Source organism: Lepidochelys kempii, chromosome 5 (genome assembly GCF_965140285.1).
Source record: "Lepidochelys kempii isolate rLepKem1 chromosome 5, rLepKem1.hap1, whole genome shotgun sequence".
Lineage (NCBI taxonomy): Eukaryota > Metazoa > Chordata > Testudines > Cheloniidae > Lepidochelys > Lepidochelys kempii.
Window position 1 is genome coordinate 15,640,418 of NC_136384.1, and position 12,179 is coordinate 15,652,596.

At 41.5% G+C, this 12,179-nt stretch overlaps 1 protein-coding gene across 4 annotated transcripts in view; it reads right to left on the reverse strand.

Annotated features, from left to right (window-relative positions):
* DYM (dymeclin) overlaps positions 1-12,179 on the reverse strand; it is a 389,895-nt gene that overhangs the window by 274,479 nt on the left and 103,237 nt on the right. For all 4 annotated transcript variants that reach the window (XM_073343514.2, XM_073343512.2, XM_073343513.2 and 1 more), the window contains 2 exons: positions 8,758-8,883; positions 5,593-5,735 (listed from right to left, as the gene is read on the reverse strand). In XM_073343514.2, the coding sequence (XP_073199615.1) occupies positions 5,593-5,735; positions 8,758-8,883 (269 nt within the window). The remainder of the gene's footprint in view (positions 1-5,592; positions 5,736-8,757; positions 8,884-12,179) is intronic.

Below are 12,179 nucleotides of genomic sequence, written 5' to 3' on the forward strand. Positions count from 1 at the left end.
GACACCCAGGGAGCTGTTAGAAGTTTTGTTCAGGAAGAGTGAAGAGGGGAGAGGCATAGGAGGAGCTGAGAACAGTGCACATGTGTGCGGAACTTCAGAGGTGAGGACAAAAAATTTGAATCTGATAAGGAAATATAGTAAGAAGGGATTCACACAGAGGCACCATGTCATTAGAGCTGCATGTGAAAAAGAATTTGTAACAGTGGCAATTTGAATAGATTGGAACAGGGCAAGCAGATTACCGTATTCTCTATATCATTGACTTGAGGGCACGCAAATACTGTAATCTGTGATGCTTAACTTTCTTGTATTCCAGCAATCCCATCCACTGCACACAGGCCCAGTCTACACAAGTGCTGTATTTGTTTACTCCCGAGGGAATTTTGTGCCAATAAATTAAAAATTCTGCACCCCAAAAAAATAATTCTGTGCACAATATTTTAAAATTCTGCAAAATTCTGCATATTTTATTTGTCAATACATAATTGTGAAGGCTCCACCATGGCAGTGGGGAGCACAGGCCACTGGCTGCACAGAGATGGGAGATCACTCTGTAGGCCCCCCACCCACCCCAGAACACAGACCCTGCAGTGAGGCTGCACCTGACTCTTGACAGTGCACTGCCCAGAAACAGCCCGGGGCCCTACCCCTCCACACCAGGTGCACCAAGACAACAAGCGAGAGGGACAGAGTCTCCCATGCATATCCCGCCCTGGGCCCCAATCCAGGTGTGGGGCAAGTAGGTTCAGCCCAGCAGGATCCAAATGTGGAGGAGCTTGGTGTGGGGTGAGAGGGTTCATTGTGGGGCAATCTGGGTGCAGGCAGCTTGGTGAGGGGTCTGAATGTGTGGGGGATCTGGATGCATAGGGGCACATTGAAGATTCCAGGTGCAGGGGGATCCTCTAATTTTTTCCACCCATGTGTGGAATGAATTTTGTTATGTGCGCCAATATCAAGGTAATGTGAGGATGTGTGCCACCAGTAGAAACAAAAAACCTAGATATAATATATATTTTTAAAAGGTATCATAGGGATAATTACTCCAGTTAGGACACGTTAGGCATTTTAGAACTCAGTACTCAAAGAATTAAATTAAGGGAGAAAAAAAATCATGAAATGCATAGACCAGTCAAAAAACTAAAATAACAGCACTTTGAAAGAATAAAGTTACAGAGAATATATGTGCATTGCAGGAAGTACCAAGTAACAACAAAAACAATAACACAAATGTGTGTTGGGAGGCGATTGTGAAAGAGACAGAGTGCGCGTGTGTGGGTGCGCGCTGGCTGCTGGGGAAGTGTATGAGAGACCTTGCACTGTCTCTTTAAGCAGAGAAGCACTCACCAGTGAAGGCTCCTACAGACCGCAGCGAGATCTAACTCCTAAACCCTGTCCCCCCTCCCCGGCTCTGCGGAAATGTGGAACATGGAGGGAGGTGAGGTGGGGGGAGGGGACACCCTGACATCAGCACACCCCCCACTCTGCCCTGCACAGAAAGCAAGAGGGTCTTCGGAGCAGCTGGCCAAGGGCTCCAAGGCAGAGGGCAGGAGCAGCGTGGCAGCAGGGGGAGGGGCACACGTCACTGCTGTGCACGGTTCTACTAATCAAGTGCATGGTACTTGATTGACTCTTGCATGGCCGCGCAGCTTAAAGGGAACTTTGGTCCTGGGAGAGTGGGCCTTGGTGGGGTGGGGTCCAGGTGCAGGTGGTTGGGGCTTAGTGGCGGGGTGGGGGTGAAGGCTCGTCGGGGTAGTTCAGGTGCGGGGGGGGCTCATCGGGGTGCGAATTCAAGAGGGAGCTCAGCAGCAGGTGGTCTGGGTGCAGGGGGAGGAGCTCATAAGGGGTCCAGACTCCGGGGAGGGTGAGGCTTGGCGGAGTGAGGGTTTGGATGCAGGGGGTGAGGGTCGGCAGGGAGGGTCTGGGTATGGAGGGGTAGGGCAGATAGGAGAACAGCTCCCCATACAGTGACCTTTTCCCCCTCATGGCTGAGGAGCGATGGGGCCTGTGGAGCTTCCTGCAGCCAGAAGGGGAGTCTAGGGGTGGATCTGACATCCTCTCCCACCCCCAGCTCAGCTGGGACTAGCAGCTGAGCCCAGCGCAGGGTGCGAGCCCACAGTGATTTACCTCTCTGTCAGCTGCTGTGGGTGCCTGAAACAATGGGTCCGCACTGCGGGGGAGGGGTGTGTGACCACTCTTGTGGCTTCCCTTTGCTTCCTTGTCAGAAGTCATTTTTCTGTAGAGAAGTAAAGAAATCTGCAGGGGACGTGAATTCTGTGCACACACAGTGGCACAGCATTCCCCCAGGAGTAATTTGAGATTCATTTCAAAACATAAGTTCACCTTGCCTTCCCCAGATTTTGAACAATGATTATGTTACACAAAGAAAACAATGAATCCATGTATCAGCACATTCTGAAAGTGACTTTACACATGGTTTGGTCTGTTGACACTGGAGGCCAAAGAGCATTCAAAATTTGTCAGAGGGGAGTAAAGTCTAAATAGTGTTTTGAATTTGTTCTTTTCAAATATGTCTCTCTCTAGGATTCATAGGGCCAGTGAGAAAGTTCCTACAAGGTCAAGCGTCATATGATGGAAAGCTGAAGGGGTAAACAAAACATCTGTAGAGGTCAGCTTGCTTAAAAACGATTGAAGACAAAAAAATCCCTAATTTGCCCATGGTAGCTGATGTCCCTTTGAAGTGTGCAGATATTGGAGCATGATTTGAAAGCCTGAGACTATGGAGGAAGACATGGAGAGAAACAAAAAGATTGGGAGGAACAGCAGGAATCAAGAAAATATACAGTAAAGGTTGTTTTCCATGTCATAAACAAGATCACAAACCATACAGAAACTCACCTTTTAAACAGTTTTTAAGTAATTATCACTATATCATTCTAAGACTTAAATAAGAGGAAGAAAAGTGGATTGGTGGGTAGAACAGGGACTGGGGTGTCAGGACCCTCAGGATAACATGATTTTTATGAACAATGTATGTATACATAAATGTTCAGTTATTTAATAAAGAAGTGTCAAATTATATTGCAAGAGAAACAACTGCTTTATGACAGATTCTGGGCAGCATTCAAACATTGTCAGTGTCAGTATATTTCCCTGTTAGAAAACTGTAAACAGAATTTGAAACTAGAAAAGAAATATGGGCTAACAGATATAAAGATGTGTGTGACTATATCTCTTTATGTGTAAACAGCACCATGTTTAGCACTATGTACTATAAAGACATGCTCTTTTACTGCCTCCGTGAGGAGATCCAGATACACAGTCCCAGTTGGACTGTAAAGTATTTCCTGGCAAACTACTCAGGGTCTGAACTTTAATACTCCTCAGAGAAGCAGTCACTGAAAGGATTGCACAAAAGAATAAAATAAAAAGCCTACAGTCCAGTAGCAACACACTTGCACAGAGTAGTCATTTAACTAGTCAGATTAAAAAAAAGAAATGTACAATGTTTATTTAACGTAGTAGATATATTCTCTTCTTCCCATTATGTAGCACTACTCATCTCAAAGGACTTTGCAAACTACACACTGAACACACACATGCAGAAATACAACCCCCCTTGGGGGTTGATGAGGGCAATAACAAGCCAGAGCTCAGCACAAAAGTAAGACAGATTAAAAACTTATCAAGGACAGTAGGAAAACCCCCCTACTCTTAGGAAGATGACATAGGACCTTTAGTATCATCTCAGCACACAGTACCTCTGCATTTTTAAGCAGAAGACCAAACCACAAGAAGCTACATTGTGCTCAGTTTATACACCTTGCCTGTGATGAAAGCAATTAACCATCAGAATTCTAGAATCTGGACATGTTGGAGCATAAGGTCTGGTCTACACTTCAAACTTAGGTAAACACAGCTCCACAGTCCTGAGTGCAATAGCTATGTTGAACTAACCCGCAGTGTAGATTCAACTAGGTCAAGAGAAGAATGCTTCTGTCAACCTAGCTACTCTTGCTCAGGGAAAATCCTGTTACAGTGACGGACAAAACCCCTTTAAATCGCTGTATTCTAGGTCTACAGTATGGCTTACAGTGCCACACAGTGCCCATAGTGTGCACAGATAAAGTATTGCAAAACTGATATTAGGCCACTATCCCTCCAGCTCCATCAAGCAAGTACAACAAATAGATAATTATGTAAGTTTGTTGCTTCCTATTCAACCAAAAAAAAATAAAATGTATAATCCAAGATTAAAATGATCAGAGGTGTTAAAGCAGGGGTGGGCAAACTTTTTGGCCCGAGGGCCACATCAGGATGCAAAACTGTATGGAGGGCTGGGTAGGGAAAGCTGTGCCTCCCCAAACAGCCTGGCCCCGCCCCCTATCCGCCCCCTCCCACTTCCCTCTGACTGCCCCCCCTCAGAACCTCCAACCCATCCAACCCCCCACTGCCGGCTCCTTGTCCCCGACCGCCCCCTCCTGGGACCCCTGCCCCTAACTACCCACCAGGACCCCACCCCCATCTAGTCCCCCCTCCGCTCCCCGTCCCCTGACTGCCGCCCCCTAGAACCTCTGCCCTATCCAACCACCCTCTGTTCCCCGTCCCCTGATCACCACCACCCCCAAACCTCTGCCCCCTGCTCCCTGTCCCATGACTGCCCCCCAGGACCCGTGCCCTTTATCCAACCCCCCGGCCCCCTTACCATGCCACTCAGAGCGCTGCCGGCGTGGCTGCAGGGGAGGAGGGACAGGGGAGGAGGGGCCAGGGGCTAGCCTCCCAGGCCAGGAGCTCAGGGGCCAGGCAGGTAGGCCAGATGTGGCCCGCGGGCCGTAGTTTGCCCATCTCTGTGTTAAAGGGTCAATCAGTTTATGGTCAACATTTTACATATCGTGCAATGTGTAATTTGGCAGAAGTACAGACAATTATTTCTAATTAATTTTTCTTCAATACACTTCTAAACAAGAGGAAAATTAAAATAAAATGCATGTGACAACCTTTCCACCACATGCAATGCTGCAGCTAAGACTTATCCGCAATCATTGCAGAGACAAAATTACTTTGAACTATAGCAGACATCCAGAAAAGGATGGCTTACAAGACTGATTCATATCATATCTTGGGAGAAGCTTTCCCTTGTAATTACACTTATTTAATGTAATTTTTCCTGTAGTACAGTAATTTAAGAGAAAACAATAACTGCCATAACCCTTAGAGTCTTACATCTTCAGAGTGGTTTCCCAATGTTCACTACTTAAACATAAAGCCAAAGAGGTAGAAATTATGGCAGACTATTATTCTTTAAGTGCTATGGTGATGGGTTCTATAGAAATATTCTAGACTGATAATGACTGGAATACTTAAGAGTGGCAGAGATTCTGAATTATTTCTAACTTTGCCGAGTGCCAGCTCTACCTTCCAGATCTGTCCTCAAGCCTATTAAAACCTGCAAAAAAAGTCCTCCCCTCCGCTGCTGGGCCCTGCTCCTGCTCACTCCCCCCTGCTACTGGTTAAGTCCCCACAATCAGAGGTACAGGTATTAGTGCTGCAAAAGGAAATGAACTGCATGTATACAAACATGTATTACACAAACTACAGATTTAGGTAGCTGTTTAGAGGAAAGAGAAGACTTACTTGCCACCCCTGATGCAAAACCATAAAGCAATCCTCCTCCATCTGTCTGCTGCTGGAAGACATGGGAACCTGGGGGAGGGCTTCTCTCTTGTCTAATGAAGTTATATAATAATGTTTTCACAAGTCTGCTGGTGTATGGGAGACTGAAAAGAAAGAAATCTAATATTTATCAAAGTACATGAAGTAACTACATTGGTAACTGCACTAGAACTTAAAAGAGAGATTAATATAAATATATTTGCACAACAGGGCAGGTATTAACCATGTGAATAAAAACTCAGAACTGGAATATTTAGCACCACTACAGTGCATTCCATCCAAGCAACTTAATGATCTCGGCAGACATTACCTAACCCACAGAAGCTTAATTCAGTAAACATCCCTATTTTACAGATGGGGAAGCTGAGGCAAAATGAAACTAAGTATCTTGCCTGAGGTTAAATAAGACATAAGTATGTTTAATATAATTTTTCCTGTCCTATAGTAATTTAAGAGAAAAAAATAAATGCCATAAATTCTTAGAGCCTTGCATCTTCAGAGTGGTTTTCCAATATTCACTACTTAAACATAAAGTCAAGAAAGTAGAAATTATGGCAGATTATTATTAAGTGCCATGGCAACGAGTTCTAAAGAAATATTTGAGACAGATAAAGACTGGAATAGTTGATAGAGGCAAAGACAGCCAGGAATAGATCCCAGGTATCTCCTCTCGCAGTCCAATGCTTCATCTACAAGTCCATCATTCTTCTCTTTAATAGGGAAACTTAGTGAGGTATGCATCTTGATAAAGTTATAGGTTTGATGCCTCCTTTTATTCTCCAGAATGTAAATGGTAGCCAGGGTTATAGACACTTGTTTAAAGACTCTCTCCTGATGCTGGTCATTTTCTCCATCTTAAGGACATTAAAACGTATTAGAGTGGATTGATTTAAATCAAAGCAATTTAAATCACTGATTTTAAACAACAAGCAAGAAACCATGATTTAAGTAATAGATTTTCATTGTGTTTTGCATTTTTACATTTTATTTATTTTCCTAAAGACAGGTTGAATCTCACTGGTTGATAACTATTAAAATGTTTGATTTGCAACTACATAGAACATTTACACTAAATTTAGTGTTGTTTCTTGTTAACCAGGAGGATACACTGTATACTCATTTATTTAAGCAATTGAATAGCTTAACTTCTTACTAGTTGACTAATATTTTACTTGTGATATGTGCCAAGCTCTATTTGGCTGGAAAATCAAATTAATTTGAAAATGAACAAAAACATTTTTTATTAAATAAAACTGCCTTAAATGTGCTGAATACATATAAAAAAAGTTAATGAAAACATATTTTTCATTTTAAATCAATTTTTGTAAACCAAGGAAGTATCTGTAGTTAGTGAATTGAACTGTTTGTTTCTGATCACCACATCCTTAAAGATTACAGAATTAGTAGCTCTCGTCCCCTCACATTAGTTTTTATCCATAGATTGGAAGAGGAAAACAAGCTTTCCTGCTTTTTCAACTCTCATTTGGTTTATTAACTTTGAATAAACTAGTTCAATAACCTGAAATGAAGAAAATATTCTCTGTGCAGCTGCAGATGAAGTTATTGCTTTCAAAAGCTGATTCAGCACCTTAGCAAACTCTGGTTCCCCATGCTTAGACAGTGATTTCCACCAGTTTAGTGGCCTGACTCCCTTTGAAACTTCGCAGCAAACACATACTGCTTCATATTTTTGTATTTAATTTCAATGACTGTAATAGATTATAAATTTAGGTCTTAACGTATGTTGTCAGTTTCAAATTTAATTTTAATAGATCTATTTTTAATTAATAAATCTCTATTTCAATTAAATTTTTAAAAATCTGGGGTTTTTATCCATCCCGACACTTATGTTGATTTGCCCATTGCTGTACATGTGTGCCAAGCACTCCATCAGCTATATAGAAAGGAGTAAGCAGCAACAGCAGGTCTACAGGAGAATTACTATCTACAGCTAATATTGCCAATGTTTATTTTTTGTTTCTCTTACAGTTTAAAGCTAGAGCATAAATAGCACACAGGAAAGTGGTTTTTTAAAAAATATTCTTTCACTTTTAATAATCTATGATGTTATCAGTATTGTAATAATACTGCAACAAGAAGCTCTGCACAAGTGGACTCCTGCCGAGCACCACTGACTTCAACAGGGTACTGTATGGAATCACTTGCAGGACTGGGGACTACAGACCTATGTTTGTTTTCAGTATGATTTTTAAACTGCTAGTGTCCCTTCAATTTGCTCCATCATATTTCGCCACCCAAGAAGAACATTTTTATTCAGTGAAAGGAAATATACGGTACTTATTCCATTATTCCTCGGCATTTTGGCTACACAAAACAGGTAGACTGTATTTTCTCCAACGTTTATAGTTACGAAACTAGTTGCAACCAATTTACATTGATTAGTGAAACACATGACCTCACCTCAGTGACTGTTAGTGGTAGAGAAGAGAGTTGCTGGAACTAAATGAATTAAAGGGAAACCACCGCAATATGTTTAAAAACAATTCAGAATTAATTACCTAAATTCTCCAATGCCAATGGGACTACTCATGTAAGTAAAGTTAAGTACGTGATTCAGTGTTTACAAGATCAGGGCCTACTAAGCCTCTGTCTCTCACTTCCCCCATCTATACAAATAGGGTTCATACTTCCTTATCTAACAGAATAATTCAGGAGCATTTTTGAGGCACTCAGGTACTACAGAGAGAGGAATACTATAGAAAAAGCCCACAGATAAATATAAAAACAAAAAGTAAATGACTTCTTTTAAAATAAAAGTTTTAAGTAATTAATAAAATTTATAAATGATACATATCAAGTTATAAGGTCCTTCCAACCCTGATATTCTATGATAAGGGCAAATGGGATCCAGAATAAAGCTGTGCTGAAACCAGGGTATGGGGAACCTTAAATGTGAAACACTTCACTAACATTTGGCAATGTTTTGGGGTTTTTGTTTTTTTGTTTTTAAAATGGCAGAATAATGCAATAAAACTTATTATATTTTCCTCTCCTTACACTGTCTACAAGTGCAACAATCTATGAACACAAAACAGAAGTTTATCAACAGCATGAAAAACTATTTGCTTTTTTCTGTGTTGAATGCAACACTGTAATGTGACGTACCATCGGCCACGCATCAGGTATTTATGAATGATGCTCTCTCGCAGAATTTCCTTGTGAAATAGTTGGCAGGAAAGGAAGACAAGAAGTGTCGTCACAGCTTCCAGGGAAATGCTGTATGTTATGTCTCTGCAGGGAGAAGAGAGAATAGTCATAAGGATCAAGCTATTGTTTCTATTTACAAACTGACTTTTACATTATGAGAAAATGCTCTAAATTCACATGTTTATACAATGCTTAGCACATTGGGCCTGTATCCAATCTATGCCTGTTTCCAAAAAAGAGACCACCCCCCCCACCCCACCCCACCCCGCAAAAAAAGGAGACTGTATTTAAAAAAACCCCACAATTAAATACCCAAAATACACAAGCTAAAATTTTAAATTTTTGACCAAGCTTAGTCACTCACTAAAATAATGCATATATCTTAAAAAACTGCTCTGACATTTGCACTTCATATGCATTTGTTTTAAAAATGAACAAAGAACAGTGAGAGGCCAGCTCTAATACAGGAAATATTTAGGGACACCAGAGGGCACTGAGACCAATGTGGATGCAGGTTGCTTGAGCTCTAAAGAGGCCCACCGGAATCCACAAACATTGTCCCCTAAAACACAACATCTAACCCCAAGAAATATTGCACCACACTACTGAAACCCCCAAGATGCCCTGTAGCTTGCATCTTCCCCTGATTCCAAAAGCACCAAAAAAAACCCTAAGATCTGCCTCCCCGACTTCTACAATCAAGATAGTGCCTGAGCCTGATGGAACGCAGCTGATGACTGTCCCACAACAGGTGGCTGCAAATACTGTTGAAATTAAATCTACAGTTTCCACCCTACAGACCACCATGACAGAGATTCAGATGGACAGGTGAAGCAGAACACAGAGTTTCTGAAGTGGAAGATGACTTCAAAGAAAACAAATTTCTGAAGCTGAGCACCTCGCTGGCACCATCCCACCCACGGCTGAGCAAACAAAAAACAAAAAGAAACAGTCAGACACTCAGTGATCACCTTGCTCCCCCAAACCCTGGAATTTGCCCTGGATGTGAACTTCACAGCAACATGAATACCACTTAGTAAAAGGAGTGAGATGTGAACCAAAGATCTTCTAACTCCCAGACCAATGGGCATTCCTGAATGCCAACAAGTATTTCATGAGGGGAAGGATGAGTCTCTCTCATGATGTGCTACCACCAAAAAAATGCATGGCACTTGGCTGGTCTGTCACTAGTCACTTTTGAAAATTTTGCCATAGTTACTATTCTCTGAAAACTAGAATCTTTACATTATGCTAGACCTATCCCTTGACCTATATATAGTTCAGTGTCAAAGATACAATGACATTTTTCCTTCCTTTAAAAATTAATTATAGTGTAAAATCAGGCTCTTTCAAATAATGACAACTTAAAAAAAAAGTTATGCTCTAGTGCACTGAATGTGAATGGACAATTGAATTTAAAAGCAGGCTGAACTAAAACTCACTGCTCTGCTAATTAGTCTCAAGATTACACTGGAAATGATCCAATTTAAAAAATGCACAAGTTCTCTCCCTATGAAAAAAGTAATGTGATGTTTAGTAAACCCAAGAATTTTTGGTTTCAGAGTAGCAGCCGTGTTAGTCTGTATTTGCAAAAAGAAAAGGAGTACTTGTGGCACCTTAGAGACTAACCAATTTATTTGAGCATAAGCTTTCGTGAGCTACAGCTCACTTCATCAGATGCAATTTTTGGTATTCTCAAGTTTACTATTTCAAAGACTGCCAATAATTTGCATAACTATAAATCATAAGGAATGGCCATTATGAAATACTTAGAACATATACAATATTGCATAGATATTCAGTAACCAAATCTCCTAATATCCCACCGTAGTAGATATTAAACACATTAACCAAGAGGTTAATATTTGCTCAAAGTCATAGAATATCAGGGTTGGAAGGGACCTCAGGAGGTCATCTAGTCCAACCCCCTGCTCAAAGCAGGACCAATCCCCAATTTTTGCCCCAGATCCCTAAATGGCCCCCTCAAGGATTGAACTCACAACCCTGGGTTTAGCAGGCCAAAGCTCAAACCACTGAGCTATCCCTCCCACTGAGCCAATAGCAGAAGTGAAATTACACTTTCCTGGCTCCCAGTCCCATACACAGTCCATTCGACTATGCTACCTCCAACACTGAAACACATTTTACAAGGTTAGGCAGACTAACATTTTCCTTTTAGTTTAAAAAAAAAAAAAAAAAGGCTGACTACTGTTTTATTCTTGCTCTCACTATTTACATAAACATTTTAATCCATACATTTTTATTGCACACTTCAGTAAGATATTTCTGCTTTAATAACATTCTTCCTTAAAAATTGCTGGCTCTAGTTTAATTAGTTCTAGTTTCCGTGAGTTGCCTGACTTTTTGCCTACTACTTAGAAAGTTAGTCATTGAAAAAGTTGGTTAAGATCCAAGATCAGACATTACACTGTGAACCAGTTCCACCGCAAATTAATCTAAGCCAGAAACAATGCTGAGCTAGGAGCTGCTAGCAGGTTCTCGCCAGATTGTGCTGCATAATAATTGACACCTACATCAGTTCCAATCAGAGCACTGCAGCCGATTACACCACACAGGGATTAGAAATCTAGGGCTCTTTACAGGAGGCATCTATGTAGAACTTACTGTGTTTGGCTTTTTAATGACCAAAAAAATAAAATACATTCAAACGTGCACTTTCCCCAAGGCTGAAGGGTATATGGAGACTGATTCTCTCTCTCTCATCGACAGAATGAACAGGGAGGCTGATTTGCCCTGGATACAGAAACTACCATAAAATCCAGGATACTTATGTGTTTTCACTGGAAGCATACAGAAAAAGGTTTAAAATATACTCCGAGAATCTAGGATGTTCAAATTATATACAATTTTTATGTATTCTACCTATAATTCTTTTCCAATAAACGTCCAGCAATACAACTGTCTCCAAGCCCTGGTCTATACGATGGAGTTAGGTCGAATTTAGCCGCATTAGGTCAACTTTAAAATGAATGCATCTACACAACCAACCCCGTTCAGTCGACCTAAAGGGCTCTTAAAATCTACTTCTGTACTTCTTCCCGCCAAGGGGAGTAGCGCTAAAATCGACCTTGCTGGGTCAAATTTGGGGTAGTGCAGACGCAATTCGATGGTATTGGCCTCCGGGAGCTATCCCAGAATGCTCCAAGGGGACCGCTCTGGACAGCGCTTTGACTCCGATACACTAGCCAGGTACACAGGAAAAGCCCCGGGAAATTTTAAATTTCATTTCCTGTTTGGTCAGCGTGGCGAACTCAACAGCATAGGTGACCATGCAGTTCCCGCAGAATTGCAAACGAGCTCCAGCATGAACTGAAAGGGAGACACTGGATCTGATTGCTGTATGGGGAGAAGAATCTGTG